Source organism: Dipteris shenzhenensis, chromosome 16 (genome assembly GCF_047967505.1).
Source record: "Dipteris shenzhenensis isolate YYH24624 ecotype China chromosome 16, Dip_SZ_1.0, whole genome shotgun sequence".
Taxonomy (NCBI): Eukaryota; Viridiplantae; Streptophyta; class Polypodiopsida; order Gleicheniales; family Dipteridaceae; genus Dipteris; species Dipteris shenzhenensis.
The window spans coordinates 19,743,102-19,759,960 of record NC_141611.1 but is presented as its reverse complement, the minus strand read 5'-3'; the positions used below and the strand labels follow the sequence as shown (position 1 = coordinate 19,759,960).

Sequence of the window (16,859 nt, the reverse complement as noted above, 5' to 3'; positions counted from 1 at the left end):
ATAGGACTCCAAGCCCATAGGCACACACACACACACACACATATTAATGTTCCCCTTCATTCCCCCCTACAAATTGATGACCTCATCCCTCAGCAGTAGTATATGGGATGCTCCATGGCTTGCCCACCATCATGTGGCAACACTCATGGCCCCAACTTGTGACTCACTCTTTAGGATTCTTAGTTTACAATTGGGAGATGAACATTGACTATGTATGTAAAGCCCAATGAGTCCAACAAGGAAAACTCTCAAAAGACTAACAATCTTTTAAGGATGGACTATCCATGGCAGAGAACCATTATTGACCTCACACACACAACTTAGAAAACATATGGATCCTTACCCTTGTCAGATTTGAGAAGCTTCATGGCTTCCAAAAGATGAAAAATCACTTACTATGATTGCTCTTGGTTTGAGAGATTTCTTTATTCATCACATTGATGGATGTGAGACTGCTCATGCTGCATCGACTCATTTTGAGCATGTGTTTGGAGCACAGGGAAGATGCTCTAAGTTTAGCTTGCTTATCAAGTTCTTTGACTTAAAATTCAATAGAGATGCTATGACTGGTCTAGGTATTACTATTGTTGCACTGCCCCTTGTATAATTTTGAAATAGTCAAGAACGAGAGAAAGATCAAACAAAGAAGTGATTACAAAGAAGGGACATATACAAAGAAGGGGCATATTTGGCTAGAAGCAACTTAAGCAACTTCAAGGGAAAGAGCAAAATAAAATGCAACTTTTGTGGCAAACCTGGACACTTTGAAAAGGAATGTTATGCCAAGAAGAGATGTTCAACCAATCTTGTTGAGGAAGCAGAAACTGAAGAAGAAGAAGAACCAGAGAATGTCAAAGCTCTCACTGCTTACAACACCTCCATTTGCTACCTTCCATATTTTCTTTTTCATGAGAATAAACTTCAGTTTTGTTTGCCAAGTGTGGAACCTCTCTCCTTCAAACTTATCTATTTTCAGTTTGGAAGCCATTTTGGGAAGGTCTTACCAAATTAATGGCAGTGTCTAATCCCTTCACAAAAGGTCAATTTTTTCGAACAAAAAATTCACCTTCACCATATAGATGCAAATTGCAAGATAAGAATTGTGAAAATCCTAATTGTTTGGCATATTCATAACCAGTTGGCTTCTCCCACAACCTCTTAACTAGGGTCTTCTTTACCTTGTACTTTGTCTTTGTAGTCTTCTTGGCACTTGAAGAAGAAGATTGAGAGTTTGGCATTTTGTCAAGAAATCAACATCAACTGAACTTCAAAGAGCATTCTTTGATCTGAAAAATAAATCTCTGAATCTCCGATTTGAATTCTAACTCCTCAATCATCAACTTAGCATTTAGTGTAGCATGTATTTAGTCAAGAAATGCTTGCAGAAACAGAGTAACCTTGGAGGATTGCTACCTCACACGACAAGGCATCAACCATAGGGCATTTGCTGCACAATTAATGATCCTTGGGAGTAGGAGACTCAATGCAAGTCTCAGACCAAAAAGAGCTTCACACTTCCAGGGGCAGTAGCATCTTCTCCACCTCCAAAAACATGTCTCCTTGAAAAACCCGACTGGTTTTTCTGTAGTTTCTCCTCATTCCTTGGTCCATTTGCTCTCAAAATTCACCAGCAGGTAGCCCATAGGGTCACCTAAGTGCACCTTAGACCGTTTTTGAAATGGTGGCTCAAGCAGGCTATATTATCAGAAATGGAGCGGGATAGGGCGAGTGTAAGCACGGGCTGTAGAGGCCATTATCTTTCAATTCCTCTCAGGTGGAAGGGTGCCCTAACTAGGGGAATCTACACGTGAAAGGGCTGGAGCAATGGTGGCTTGTAGGAGGAGAATGAGCTTAAGGAAATTCATGGAAAAAAGGAAGAAGAAAACTCCACTTGGGGAATAAGAGAGCATTTAGAGAGAATCTTAAAAGAATCTCTTCAAAGGCACTAGAATCTTCAGCAAGCTCTGATACCACGTGTGAATCCATGGAAGAAGCAATGAGGCACAAATGTAAATCTTTATTCCAAGAGTGGTTACATATATAGGCAACTGCCTCCATGTAGGTAGATCCCAGATCCACAATCATCTCCGTGATTATCTCAATCAATCACCTCCTATGATCACTCACTCATCACACAAACTGACACACCTAACTAGAACCCTCTAGCATACCTACACTCACACACTTCTTGCATAGGACTCCAAGCCCATAGGCACACACACACACACACATCAATTTGCCCCTTCAGTTATGTCCAGAGATGTCAGATCTGTCAAAAAGTTGAAGTGTTCCATCAGAAGACAGCAAGTTTGTTGACGCTCTTACTGATTCGAGAAGATCCTTTCTAGGACATAACTATGGATTTCTTGGGACGCCTTCCTGCATCTACAGATATGTGAAATACTGAGTGTCTAACCACCAGTGTTGTTCACTTCAGTAAGTTTTGTATGCTTATTCGTTGCAAGCAAACGATTAGCGCAGAAGATGTAGCTTGCTTGTTCATCAAGTATTGGTATCCTATTGGAGGTTTACCACGGATCATTACCATGGACATGGATTCAAAATGTAAGGAGGGCCCTGCTTGAAAATTTTGGCACGAAGCTCTAGATGTCCAACGCATTCCATCCGCAGAAAGACTGGCAATCAGAGGTATATAATCAATTTGATGTACTAAAATTTTATTGTCATAATGTGTAGTCAAAGTGGCAGTACTATCTATTATTTATACATGCCATCCTCAATGATACCTTTTCATCTAGCATTGGTCTTACACCATATGAAGCAAATTTTGGAAGAAGGTTTTTCTCACTTCTTACCAAGATGATCTCCCCGTCTCTTGAAGCCAATAAGACTACAAAATCTATGGCAGAGATTATAGAAACAGTTAAAGACCGCCTTGCCAATGTGCAAGCAACGTATACGCGCCAAGCCAACAAATCTCGTCGAGATGTCAATTTTAAAGAGGAAGATCGGGTTTATTTGTGGGCAAGCAATGCCCCAAGCTCTCCTTGAGAAGCCTTGGACTCTTCTGAATTTTTAAAGAGTCTCCATGAAGTTGCGGCTTCCAGACAGTTGGGCAATGAATAATGTCTTTCACATCTCGTGGGCCTAGCACTCAGTGATATCACAGATGAGCAACAACTCAATGTGATCGATGATGTAGAAGTTATAGAGCCGGAGTGTATTCTCCTCCATAAATGGAAACATGGGTCAGGATGACGCATCCACAAATTCTACACCAAGTTCAAAGATCGAGGGACCCATGAAGTGGTATGGGTAGATGAAAGTTTTTTCCAGGAGTTTCCACAAATATTGGCCGACTACTTGGAAGCCATGCATTTACCGCCAAGTTTAGAAGCAGTGAATGTTACATGCATCCCTGCACTTGGGTGCAAGGTGACACCTGGCTACATCGACAAGTGCTAGTAGATCCCTAAAATAGGTGATTTTGTTGTATGAGCTACGCAAGTCCAGGGACAGTCCAGGGACAGTCAGGCATGAGCTACGCAAGTCAATCTTTCAAGACTTAGTTCAGTCCGTGTTCACTGGTACCCTCTGGAGAAATCCCTCTCAGGGTTTAGTTAGGTCTAGGTCATAGCCTAGGGTAGGAGCTAGAAGGGCCCCTAAAGGCTGGCCTATGGGAAAGGGAAGGAGCAGCCATGGTAGAGACCCAGAAGGGCCCCCAAAGCAAGGGAAATGGGCAGGGGAAGGCACCTATTGATAGGCTGCCTTGACCCTTCCAGGTCGGTCCATTAGGGCTGAGCTTTAAGGCTAAACCAGCCAGCCAACCAGTCGGCTAAATCAGCCCCCTCCTGCGGGGCCTCTTGTCCTCATGTCAAGCACTCAGCTCCCCCCAGCCTACTCAGTGCCCCCCAGCCTTCAGCCATTTCCTCCAGCCCTGGGGCAGCCTCTAGCTCTTCCAAGACCTTGCAGTATAGCAGCAATCCTCAGCAGTACAAATCACGATCCAAGGAAGGTGTCCACACAGCACCATAGTTCGGGCTTGGAGCAGAGGCTTGGGGTTCTGTTTGAGCAGTTTTTCGCTGTCAGTTTTACAACTCTTTATAGCTCTTTTCTCAGCTCACCTTTCAGCTCTCATTTCTCACCATTCACTCAGTTCTCTCAGGTCCATATCTCTCAGTTTCTGTCCTCAGCTCACCTCCGTTCACCCCTCTCAATCACACAGTTCTAACTTCTACTGCATGCATGTGGACGGCACAAGCCTCTTAGATAGCCTTACATAGTGGTCTACATTGTCAGTGTGGACAGCATTGGGGCTGTGGTCGTGGCTGGTCTGTTTCTCAGGCATCCGTGGGTCAGCTCTTCGTGTTCAAGGTGTCATCCTCAGAGTCACATCTCCGTGCATTCTTGAGGAGTGTCTTTTGTATTTACAGTTTCTCTAAGGTAAAAGCAAATTCTTCCTTATATTGGGGAAGGGGGCCCTCCATGGGTATAGGGACCCAATCAGTTGTCGTCCTTTTTGTGGTGCATACCCATACGCCTCGCAGTAAGGTTTAACGAAGGTTTCGGTATGATTAATGATCATTAACTGTTGCATGTTACTCATTTTCATTGCTTGATAACACCAGCCTTCACCAAAGCCACTTCCGATATCCTCCATTGCCCAGAGGCTGGTTCCACAAAGTACCCGAGACACAGGTGGAGAGATGACTGTTTCCTCAGTAGTGATTTGCCATGATCTTCCATGGCTCGCTAAGATTGATGTGATTTGGTGCTTGCATCCTTTCGCAAAGACATCACGGTGTATCTTGATACCTGCTTTTCTCTTCTTTTATGGTGCCAGATATCAATCTTGGGTGGGTGTGGATGCCGCCTTAGTGGCTCCACCCCTTAGATTTCTCATCATAGCCTGATTACTCGCGTCTCCTAGTGATGGTGCGTGTTCCTCGTGCATAGTACTCAAGCATTTCGACCCTCCTCTCATACTCACATCAGTTCCTCCATCTCAAGCCTCACTTTCTTGAAACTTCTTTTTTACTCTCTTGCCCAAGGAATGCTCTTTCCTCTTTAGAACTTGAGAATGAAATAGAAAGCCTGTAGAATGATCTACTTTTTCCATGTATAAATTATGGAAGATATGATAGTTTGGGTGTTTGGTTGCACCATGGATTTATTAGGTCTCCCAAAGTAATCAACAAAGTTTTCATTTTATTTGGTTATTACTATGGGTTGAGTATGATGAGGAGACTGTTTCGTTTCATTGTGCCTTCTTTCCTTGCTTGCAATGCATGTGTATGTGGACGATGGCCTGCTATTTTGGAGTGGTTCCCCTTCTATGGACTCTAGAGTAGATAGACAGTAGGAGTCTTCTCTTGCATGGTAGCTAAACTAACAGTTATGTGATTCAAATGTTTGGGCATTGCTATCTCTTTTTTCGTTTAACGGATTTATGAATGATTTTGATTTGTGTCTGATTTGTTAGGATCTTGATGCGGCGATCCTAGAACTTGATGGCAAGTCTGTTGATGGGCCTGACAAGGGGCCTAAGTTCAAGCTTCAGGTAGACACATGATATGACACTATTTTTTAATTCTCTGTCTCCGTAAGCTTATGCTTAGTGTTAAGTGACTTGGGGATCATCCTACATGATTGAGCTTTCAAATCCTTACCTCTTCAATTTCTGCCTGCAGGTTTCAGTTGCTAAACCAGCGGATAAGTCTAGAAAGAGAAGCAGGGAAGAATCTGAGAAGGTCACATCTGGAAAGGGAGGCCTGGGAAAGGCAGTCCCTGCTGCTTTAGGTGGAGCTTATCCGCTTTCTAGTGCATATCCAGGCTATATTGACTATGCAGCCTTAAAGAACCCTCGGCCGGTATGAAATGCTCTGCCAATGGAATTGCAGTATTTGCTTCGATGTGGGGATGCTCTGCTTTGATTGTGTTAAGTATTGTTCTTGGTAGTCAAAACCCGTTTGCTTAGAAGACTTAAGGTGGGGCGAGGGACAGGTTGGAGGGAACATGCTCTCATTCATTTGGTTACTTGTGATAATGGTTTTTGTGAAGCTGGCCTTTACTAGGCATGATAATGTTTTTGTGAAGCTGGTCTTGGTAGGCCTCAGAATGTGGGAGTAACGAGCGTAATAGGTGCAAATCTAATGATACATGACCTTTATAAGCATGCTGGGCAAATCCAGTTTTGCTTGACTTCTTTAATGCCGACCGCTATGGCGAATTGTATTATTTTTGATGAAATCATGTGTGGAAATTTTCTAGGATTTTTATATTTTTTTCAGAATTGATCTGGTACTATTAATTAGCTTCTCTAGAAGGAATTTGAGTAGCTATCTTGATTAATTATTTTCACCAGAGAATGAGCAGGTCCTTTGCAATGGAGAGGATCATAAGATGTCTTGCATTTTCAAGAGCCATCTTTAGTTCCTTTCTCATTCCTTAACATCGGGTTCTTGTAAAAAATGCATCTTATGAGGAAGGTGGCTCTCAGTTGGTTGTAAGGGCCCATTTTGTATCATAAGCAAAGTTGTGTGTGATGTTGGTCTTCTGAATTGCATTTCAGTTGGTCAGGATGTGCGCTTTGCGAATCTGGCATAAAGCTGTACAGTTGCAGTCTTCTTTCAACTTGTAGAAGTGCATCTTGGTTCTTTATAATGTGCACCTTCTTGTTCTACGTAGTCTCTGCTCCAGCCTGGAAGAGGAGATTGAGTGACTAATGATTGATATTGATTAATCAACTCTTTCATCTAATTCAAATTGTAAGCCAACAATAGACACTAGTGTAATACTGATATACAGCCTTTATAATCAGTAAAATATTGGGCGAGGTTCCTGTGCTTCCATCTTGTTATCTTCTAGATAACATGTGTATATACCAGTGCTTGTTTTGCTATTCAAAGCGAAGGTCATTGTAACTTATCTGTTGCACCGTAAAGTGCGAAAGAAGAGGGGTTGTTTTTCTCGGACCACAACACATGTAAACGTGGAAATGGTGATATTTTGTTCCGTAACTGTTGTAGATATGGGGTTATTCTTTTTTGTAACTGTTCACTTTTTGTTAAAAAGAGATTTGAATTTAGGTGGCGAGTCATGGACAATGGTTGGTTTTATGCTTTTTGTACTCTGAGGTGGCAAGTCATGACAGTCTTTCTGTTTTATACTTTTTGTGCTCTATGGAGAATGTAATGTCTGGAACTTGTGGGTGCAGACTGTAGATACGTACGAGCTGGCTGTACTTGGCTTGCCTCCCAAGGTTACTGAGAAACTAATACAGATATTTCAGCAAGGGCCTGTGATGCAACATGAGGTAATCATTTTGGTCTCGCTTGGTAATTGTGTTCCCTTGAGGATCAACTGCCTTGGTTCATTGAGGTAGTAATTTTAGGTTTCCTCAGCTCTCCTCTTAGTGTTCATTTTTTTAATGTCCGAGTTTGCCTTTGCCTTGCCATGCCAGTTTGCTTGTAAATGCATGATAATTTATTATCAATGCACATTTGATGCAATATTTCTAGGGCCTTTTTTATTTGATGAGGGAATCAATTATGGTCGACATTGCATGTAAAGTTTATGGTTTGAAGTGTGTGATTGGAGAATTTTGAAGTAAAGTTGAAAGCTTCATGTTAGACTCCTGCATACATAATATATTCTCCATGTTGCTAAATTTCAGAGAGAAGGATAAATGTCCACCGTATCTGCAGATTAATGTTATTTAACCTCTTCTGCGGATGATGTTTTCCCCCTGAATTTTGTGTTTTATGCGATTTTTTTTCTTGTAGGTGGATGTGCATATCCTTGAGAGCCTCCGAGAGCTGCCGGACACACGAGCATTGGCAGTGCTAGACAAGGTATTTGTATGGCTGCATCAACATTTAATGTTTTGCCTTCTTGTGAAATGGGGGCTGGTGAGCTGTACTATAGGGCTTTTGATCTAAAGATATGGCTCTGATACAATCACACATAGATAAGGTTTCAGGCACCCTTCCACAATTAGAGTAGATATGCAATATGAAAGCTTGTTAATAGAGATATATTTGGAGATCCTAAGTCTAAATATATAGCAGAATTGCATCGTAGAATCTCTCATGTGCCAGAATCCACCCTTTTTTGGTGATAAAAAAGCACAGCATGAAAATTGGAATTCGTAATTTTTATCAATGTTATATACAAAGATGGAGCATTGATGAGAGAGATCCAAAAGTCTCTTCAATTTGGCCCGTTGCAACAAGCAAAAAAGGAGCAAGTCATAAATCTATTATTCTGGGAGGGAATCGAGTTACAGCATATTTTGACGCGGATCAGAAATAGGTAGTGTTGTGACAGTAGGTAGCAAATGTCTATGCTTAGCTTAAGGATTGGTTGTGATACAGAGAAGAGACCAAAAATGTATTTTGTATCTGTTGAGGTCAAAGAGAGTCATAGGGTAGAGGAGGGATGGGGGGAGAACAAGTAAGGGAGAATGGTCAGCCGAAGGTAGGGAGGAGTGAGGAAGGAGTTGATTGCACATGAATTCTGACAATGATATCTTTTGCAGTTCTGCTCTGCAAAATTTTCAGAGATCAGAAGCAAGGGGGGATATTTGGCTAGCCTGATCAGCAAGGTATGCAGACCTTGATTTTTCAATATATTTATTCGCTGCTGTATTCTTTATGTTCTGCATGCAAAAGCAAGGTATGTACAATTTTTTAGTTTGGTGCGACAAGATTATTTGTATTTGATGTTTGTTCAGCAAGAACAGTTATTTTGGGGGAGTTCTCTCTTAAATAGTAACTTGTTAAGACCACAAGGAAGTATAAAGCTGGTACTTTGAGATATAATATAATGTTGTTTGGTCGATTGTGTGTGCATGTCTTTGTCATGGAAGCAGCAAAGAGTTGTAGATATAGGAGGAAGCTGTTAGATCTAGATCTGGAGTCACGAGGCTTGACATTAAAACCCTAGTAAGATCTAGGTAGTGGCTAAATCACAATTCCTTACGCATTGGTTTTGACACAGACGTTGAGAACCTACTACATTTGGTCAACAGAGCCAATTTACCTTCTTTCTTGACTTCTATTGAGGGAGACTAGCCTGTCTTATATATTCAGAGGGAAGATGCCTCAAACATGGGACACCAGTTTACAAGTTTCCTTCAAGCTAGAAAAACCCATGTTTTCTCAATAGTTGCTCAAACAAATGTATTGAAAAGAAGCTACTACATGTAGTGGAGGCATTAGTGGTCAACAAGTCAAAAGGAGAGCCAATTTACCTTCTCTTTTGACTTCTACTCGAGGGAGACTATCCCTGTCGTATATATTCAGAATGAAGATGCCTCAAAGATGTAACGCTAGTTTACAAGTTTCCTTCAAGCTAGACAAAACCCGTCTTTTCTCAATAGTTGTTCAAACAAATGTATTGAAAAGAAGAGAGGAAATTCAAACACATATATTGCAGCAGAAGTGCCTTGACGCTTCTTTGAAAAAAAAAAAAAAAGTGCCTTGACGCATGGGAGAACTTTGGACTTGGGCAAAATGATCAAGAAACCCTAAAAACGTCTGCTACCAACTAGGGTCAAGCTAGGCTCTTCCTCTACCCGAGCTAATAACATGGAGGAGTTCTTAGAAGAAGGATATGATGGCTCTTACCAATTGGTAGCTAAGGTTCTTTCTTGACCCTAGCTAATAACATCAAATCTTCTTATTCTAGACCAATATGATATATTTTAGTCCAATATGCTATATTTTTGGATACTTGTATGTTTATGAACTAGTAATTAAGATTCTTTCTCGACCCTAGCTAATAACATCAAATCTTCTAATTCTAGACGGATAGAGCGTCTGAGAAATTTACGCGGAATTGTTTAATTACGGACTCCAAAATTTCTTTATTTGTGTTTACCCAATGAACATGTTTGTTGTGCAAGCCAGGAAATAGACAATGCTCCACATGATAAATCCGTCCGACATGGCACAATACAAAATAAGTCTAGAGTCCCACCAAATCGTGTTCCTTTGTCCTTATCCCAAAAGGTGTTGTCCTACCACCTCCGTGGCAGTTCTAGATCCCTGAGCTGCATGCTCCTTGCTGAGCTTCTGTAGACTTAGTCACTGTGTGCTGACAAAAACACCTCCAAGCTATCCTTTCAGACAGCTACCTGTGAAGCAGTGAATGCCTAGAAGACTTGACCTCCTTGCTACCATGATGTAGGTCCTTGCCACCTTCCTCTGTCTTGTGGAAGCCCTTTTGGCTGGCTGTGTACTGCTCCAATCTTCTTTCTGAAAGCTGCCACATTGGATGTATAATCCCCCTAGAGGGTCTCCTTTTATAGGCCCGAAGGGCCCCCAAAACAACCGAACCATCAGTCCCCTATTGTCCGATCCAGTCAGCCCTAATGGCCGACTGGCTGGTGTGCCGCTAACCGACCTGGTTGGCTGGCTTTGACCGGCCAACCGGTCCTCTAAGACAGCCGACTGGCCATGTGGCCTGCAGCCAGTGGACCAGCCCCATGTCAGCCCCCATTGGGGTCTTCTTCCAGCCATACACCGCCCAAGTCCTGCGCCACATCTGTTCGGGCCTGTTTCAGCCCTGATCTCTGGCCCATGGTCTGCTCGTTCCAGGCGTCTATCAGATCCAGCCTTCCGCCTACTGTTTCGTCTCTGCATCAGCCCTGGATCTTGCCCTAGATCTGCTGTACCAGCCCCATATATGCTGCTGCAGACTCCTGTCATGAAGGTGCCTTCAGACCCATGCAGGGCTGTACCAGCTCTTCCAAGCCATCCAATCCTGCCGTGACTGCCCCATGATGTCCACCCAGTCTTGTACAAGCCTCCATGCTCCAGTCGACATATTCCAGGCTCTATATCTTGCCCACACCTACTGCAAGCTGATCCACCTTGCCGCGTGTCTGCTCCTACAGGATCTCCACTCATGGCCAGGAAAGTCTCTTATTGTGCTGCCCACATGGCAGCCTGTTTGCTCTCCATGTAGCAGCCCCCTCTCTATGCTTTCCCTGTGGGTATGCTGCATACATGCCAGCCAAAGTGCTGCCCATTTGGCAATCCTAACCCTAAGTCCACCTCCCTTGTGCTCTCCTCATATGGGAGGCTTACATATGGGGAGGTGACTTTTTCAACATTGATCTCTTACAATATAAATTTACTTTCTGATTGCATTGTCATTCATTAACAACGGTTAAATTTGTTAGCATATAAATTGACAACACATTGAACATCAACATTTTATAGTGAACTCAAAGGAATGAATGAATACTATGAACTTTGGGGAAGCCACTTCTTCTCAGAAGAATCAGGTTTCATTTGCCAATACAATTTTGAAGCCCTTTTGACTTGAAGGCACATCTTTACTTGAACTCTTGTTTTCTTTGAGATTCCTTCACTAGTTTGTGTTTGTCTCCTTTGTGGTACTTCATAGTAGGATCCGAAACGCGCCGCCTACTGTAAGGGGCATTTTTGGCATTGGAGGCATCGTAGAATGCCTCTTGCACAATGGCCCTTTTTTTTGTGTATGTGTGTGTGGGGGTGGGCTTCTTAGTTTTTAAGTGTGTGGGGGTAGGGGGGGTTTGGAGGCAAGGTAGGGTATGGATGCTAGTGAGTTGTATTTACTAGTTATAAGAATATAGGTCAAAGCATTTAATACTTGGCATAGTGCAGACTTCCATGTGCATTGCCTGTACATCGATATACTTATGCCCTTAGTCTCTCTAGCTCTACCCTCTCTCTTTGTAAGCATGCACATTGCCTATCAAATCTTTGTAAACATGCACACTGTCCATACGTTGATATAGTGATGCCCTTAGTCTCTTAGATCTAGCCTCTCTCTTCATGTCATCTCCACCACTGCAAGGCCTCTCTATTGCTCAAGGTTGTGATCTTATGCTTGATACTTATCTATGTTCAACCTCTCATGCTCATCCACGCTCAAGATCTCAATTTATGTGATAAGTTTCGAGTCATATCATATGCGATAGACTTGTAATGTATAGTGAGTCTAAACTTCTCTAGAGTCTAGCTTCCATTCTTTTGAAAAATACCATTTTTCATTGAAGAAAAAGGTTTTTGGGGCTTTTTTAAAAACATGGCTCATGTGAAAAAAAAAGAGGCCCAAAAAGCCATTCGTCGAAGAAAGGGGTATTTGGGCCTCTTTTTTTCACGTGGGCCATGTAAAAGAAAAGGCCCAAAGACCCCTTCAACGGAAGGACCCTTTTTCACATGAAAGCAGCCCAAAACCCCCTTTCATCTCGAAGAAAAGGGTCTTTGGACCTCTCAGAGACCCCCTTCTTCGATGAAAGGGGTTTTAGGCTGTTTTCATGTGAAAAGGAGCAGCCCAAAAACCCCTTTTGTCAAAGAAAGGGTATTTAGATCTCTTTTTTTCACATGACCCATGTGAAAATAAGAGGCCAAATACCCCTTTTTTCGACGAAAGGGGTTTTGGGCTGCTTTCTTCTAAAAAAGAGCATCTCAAAAACCCCTGCTTCGAGGAAAGGGGGTTGAGGGCTACTTTCATTTGAAAAAAGACATCCTAAAGCGTCTTTTCGTCGAAAAAAGGGGTCGTTGGCCCTACTTTTTCACATGACCCATAGAACCCTTTCTTCAATGAAAGGGAATTTGGGGCTGCTTTCACATGAACAAAAGCAGCCCAAAACCCCTTTCTTTGAAAGCTGGAGATCAAATTCGTGTTGTAGATTGAACGAATTCTAGTTTTTCTTCACTAGTCCTACAATAAGGCAGGCCTTATGAATGACAAAAGTCATTCATATTGCTACTTGTTAATAAATGCACACTCCTATGTGCAAAATGCAAAATGATTTTCCAATTAACTAACACAACAACATTTACTCTCACGTTCGATATTCAATTTCAAGCTCACAATTAAAGAACAGAGTGCTATCTTCTTTCTCGATATAGCTGCCTTCCGGGATCTACTTAACACTTAACATATCATTATTCATTGAAGACTTCTTTTAATTTGGCCAACTTGACCAAAAGCAAAGGATCTCTCAGATTAGTTAAACAAGGTGAATGATATATATATCATTCATAAGGCTTGCCCCTACCAGAGTGAAATGCGCAGAGAGAGCTGGAAAGCCATAAATTTGGAGGCCCGAAGGAGAAGGAGATTAAGAGTGTGCAGAAATGAGTAAATGCCAACAAAATTGGAATGGCCCAAAAAGTTATAAAATTGGGACCCCAAATCATCAATAGACTTGGAGCATCCAATGGGAATTTAGAACAACCGAAAAAAACAAAAAATGCCTATTTAAAGGGGTCTTTGGGACTTCTTTTTATGAATTGCCCAATATGGGCAATGTAAACAATATGGGCTCTGATGACGACATAAGTGTTGCTTTGTTTGCTAAGTATGTCTTCCTTTTGTTTTTCAAAACGTTTTTGTTACCTCTTTTTTCTTCTCTTTCGTTCTCTTTTATTTTCTGTGTAAATTTTTGGACTTAAGAACAACAAAAAATCTAAATTTGTATGATTTGATATATTCTAGTCTTACAAAGGTATGTAATAGAGGCCGAGAGACCCCTTTATTCACAAAACGGTTCCCTGTGCATGGCTTTTCATGAATTTTGAGACAAAAAAATGCATTCCTGATTCAATTTGCTCGGATGGTCGGAAGATTTTACTTGGAAAATAGATCCCCCCTCTTAAGTGCATGCACAATTGCAAGCAGTTCTTTGCCATGAGTGCCATATCACATCTCTCTATCAATGAGTTGTCTACTTTCGTAAGCACTAGCCCCATGGTTCAAATCAAAGTAGCTCCCAACCCATGGCCACTATCAAATCTGGCTGTCAATGGGGCTGCAATTATCGTGAAGCAACACATTTTCCATAGTAAGAAGCAAATTCCGAGAAACTTCTGAGTTGTCCAACAGTCTTTGGCACTCTGCATTAACTGCCTGGAAGTCCATTGATCATGTGTTAAGTACCATATGTTACCTTGGGATATTGTCAGTTGTAGGAATGCAAAAATTATAGATCATTTTTGGTAGGAATTATTTATATCAATTCCTCTAGTATGTCATACCATCCCAAGACAGACGATCGGTCTGAGATGGGAAACATATGGGTGGAGTCGTCACCTAAGGCACTGCCATGACACTCAAAAAGTTTTGGCATAAATGGCTTGGATTTTAGGGGAAACAATGAATCATTGTTTATAGGGTGTGCCCGTGTGAGGCATTATATGTAAGCAAAAACTTGTAATGCTGTCCTTGGTTGCAGGGATAGCTGTGAAAGATCAGCAAGCAAAATATTATGTTAAGATGGAAGCTATTGTTGCAAATGGCAAAAAAGAACATGCATGAAGTTCAGGCTGAGAAAAAGAAAACTTCGTAGATGACTATAGGAACTGCTTGGAATTTAAAGAATGGAGTTTGTACCTAGGCTGTGACATTGCATGGAAATGCATAAATCATGTTAGCTTAATGAAGTAAGAGCTATGTAGTCTTGAGTGGACATGTTTGCCTATCTGTGGAGGTCAAGGAGACTCTTCGGAACACTTCTATTCGGATGATCAAAACCATTTTATTTTTCAAATATATTGCTGCGGTCCATCTTGTTCTTATTGCGGCAGCCTGCAGCCTGCCCTCCTTTCAACCAGGTTCCAAGGAGTCGAGTTGGAAGGTCCCAAACTTATATAGCAGTTAACCATGAAGAAACATAATTTTGGATTAGTACTTGGTCATTCTGTTGTAACAAGTGCTTCCTCAAGGCAGGGATGATAAAACCCCTGGCCCATGTATTTTTATCCCCCACCAAAGAACAAATTTTGTAACTTTGTTAAGGTTTGGAGGGTATACAGAGTCCATACTCTGTTGCATTGCTCACCAATTCAAATATTTCCTTCCAGAAAACTGCTGTCAACACTGACATTTGGATTATGTTTAGCAATTCGGATCATTAAGAGGATCCAACCTGTAATTTGAATGAGCTTGATTCCATGAATGTCGCGTGGGGAAGTGTCCTCCACCTTGTCATTGCCATGTTTGCTGAAGTGTGTCAATTTTTCTTGTCAAATTTTCAAAGGAGAAACATTTTTAGATCTGGTTAGCAGTTTGTGGCTTGTCAAGAGCGTGCAAGCAAAACAGGATCCAAAGCAGCAATCATGATCTCAAGAATACTTATTCCATCTGCATTCCGATAGTAGCCTTAAGGTCGGTTTTAAATTTTTTGTAAGGTCCAAACGCATGGGACATCAAATTTTAAAGAAAACTTAAATTTGATATTAGAGCACACTGAGTTGGCGAAACAGGAACGAGAAATATTTATATGTGGGCTAAAGATTCGTGCCTTTTCCAGAGGTTTCAGGTTTGTTGCCCAGTGTTTTACCAATTTTAAGTATTTCTTTATTATGTCAGAAAGGTCATCTGGTGCATTGGGTAGGATCCTTGTTGATATTGGGAAACTGTTTGTTGCTTTTGTTGCTCACGATATTCTCTTTTTGCAGAGCCGCAAAGAATCGCGAGAACTTGGACAAAAGGGCTTAAGGTTTACCCCTTCTATGCAAATTGCAAGGCCTTTGGATGCTCTACCCAGGGAAGGGAATTTACTTGGAATTAGTGGAGTGGCAGCTCCTCGATTCTCTGTTCTGGATAACTATAGTTTACCACATATTTCCACAGATAGTGACCTTCTGGGGTAAGAGATGCACACTTTGTATGTTTGCACTCTTAAAGAGAAGCTCATAACCTGCCACCTTATGCCTTGGATTTGTGTCACAGGTATGCTGGATATGGCTCACTTTCTTCTCTGAGCATGATCCCAAGTTTACCTGGTGCAGTATCATCAGAGGCCCTCTTGACGCGAATGCCCGCAGGTTTGGGGGATGCGCAATTATTGCCATCTTACAGAGGGAATTCAGCCGCTTTGGGTCTTGGTGGTGGCCTCAGTGGTCAAGAGGCAGCTGCTGACCGCAGGCCTTTCAAATTTGATCCTTTTACTGGGGAGCCTTTCAAGTTTGATCCGTTTACTGGGGAACCTCTACAGTCCTCTGTGATGGCATCTGCCAGGATGGGTGCCAACTATTTCTAACCAATGTTGTAGACAAGCCAAAGTTTTTCTCTATAGCTCTCTATGATCTACAGCTATAGCAAGTCCTGGGCTTTTGCTTAGCATACCTAGTTTTTGGTGTCACGGTTGTTAGTGGGCTTTATATGGCTGTCTGAAGGTTGCCATAAGATTGTAGTTTCCATAAGATTGAGGCAAACATGCGTATTAATTTAGATGTCCATTTTTAACCTTACGAGGTTGTAACTATAAGAGAAGTGTAAGGGTCTAGCACCGACTCCACTACTTAAATTTCTTTAATTGTTCTTGACAGTTTGCAGGATTTAATAACTGCTGCATGTTGCTGGTGATCGATGTACGCCTTTATGCAGGATATAAATTCAGTGAATTCACCATCACTTAGGATCTGACTGGTTAAATTTGTGTTCTTGTCAGCTCGACCTCATTGTAAGGTAGATGTATGACCATGCAGTAACACAATGATTCAGTGCAAGTCTTGATCTAATGTCCGTCTTTGGTAAGGAAGTGAATTGGGACCATAATTTCCTGTTGTGATTTGCATTTGGCTGAAATGAACAGAAAAGGTCGGAAATCTGAGGTCATGTAGCATGTTTCATCCTTATACCATTGTTTACTAAAACAGTCAGCACTTAAATGTGGAAGCAAACCCAAGAAAAAGTGTGTTGGAAGTGGTATCTGTCTCTGCCTACTTTGATTTCCCCCCCTTCAAAGCAAAAATTGCGGAGGAAAAGCAGGAGAAGTGGCAGCAAAGCTGTCTTCGTCAATTCCCTGGGAAAGAATGCAGCCCCTGGTTTCTGTAACAGAACAAAAAGAATCTGACTGTACTCACGAAGGCTCCCTTCATTCACAGTATCATTTA

General features: G+C 41.8%; 1 protein-coding gene across 1 annotated transcript in view; it reads left to right on the top strand.

Moving 5' to 3' along the window:
• LOC147892666 (uncharacterized) overlaps positions 1-16,286 on the top strand; it is a 44,996-nt gene extending 28,710 nt beyond the window's left edge. Inside the window, exons 11-17 of the mRNA XM_087387618.1 lie at positions 5,444-5,521; positions 5,652-5,831; positions 7,178-7,276; positions 7,746-7,814; positions 8,501-8,566; positions 15,420-15,610; positions 15,694-16,286. Of these exons, the coding sequence (XP_087243744.1) occupies positions 5,444-5,521; positions 5,652-5,831; positions 7,178-7,276; positions 7,746-7,814; positions 8,501-8,566; positions 15,420-15,610; positions 15,694-16,003 (993 nt within the window). The 3' untranslated portion in view covers positions 16,004-16,286. The remainder of the gene's footprint in view (positions 1-5,443; positions 5,522-5,651; positions 5,832-7,177; positions 7,277-7,745; positions 7,815-8,500; positions 8,567-15,419; positions 15,611-15,693) is intronic.
• The last annotated feature ends 573 nt before the right edge of the window (positions 16,287-16,859 follow it).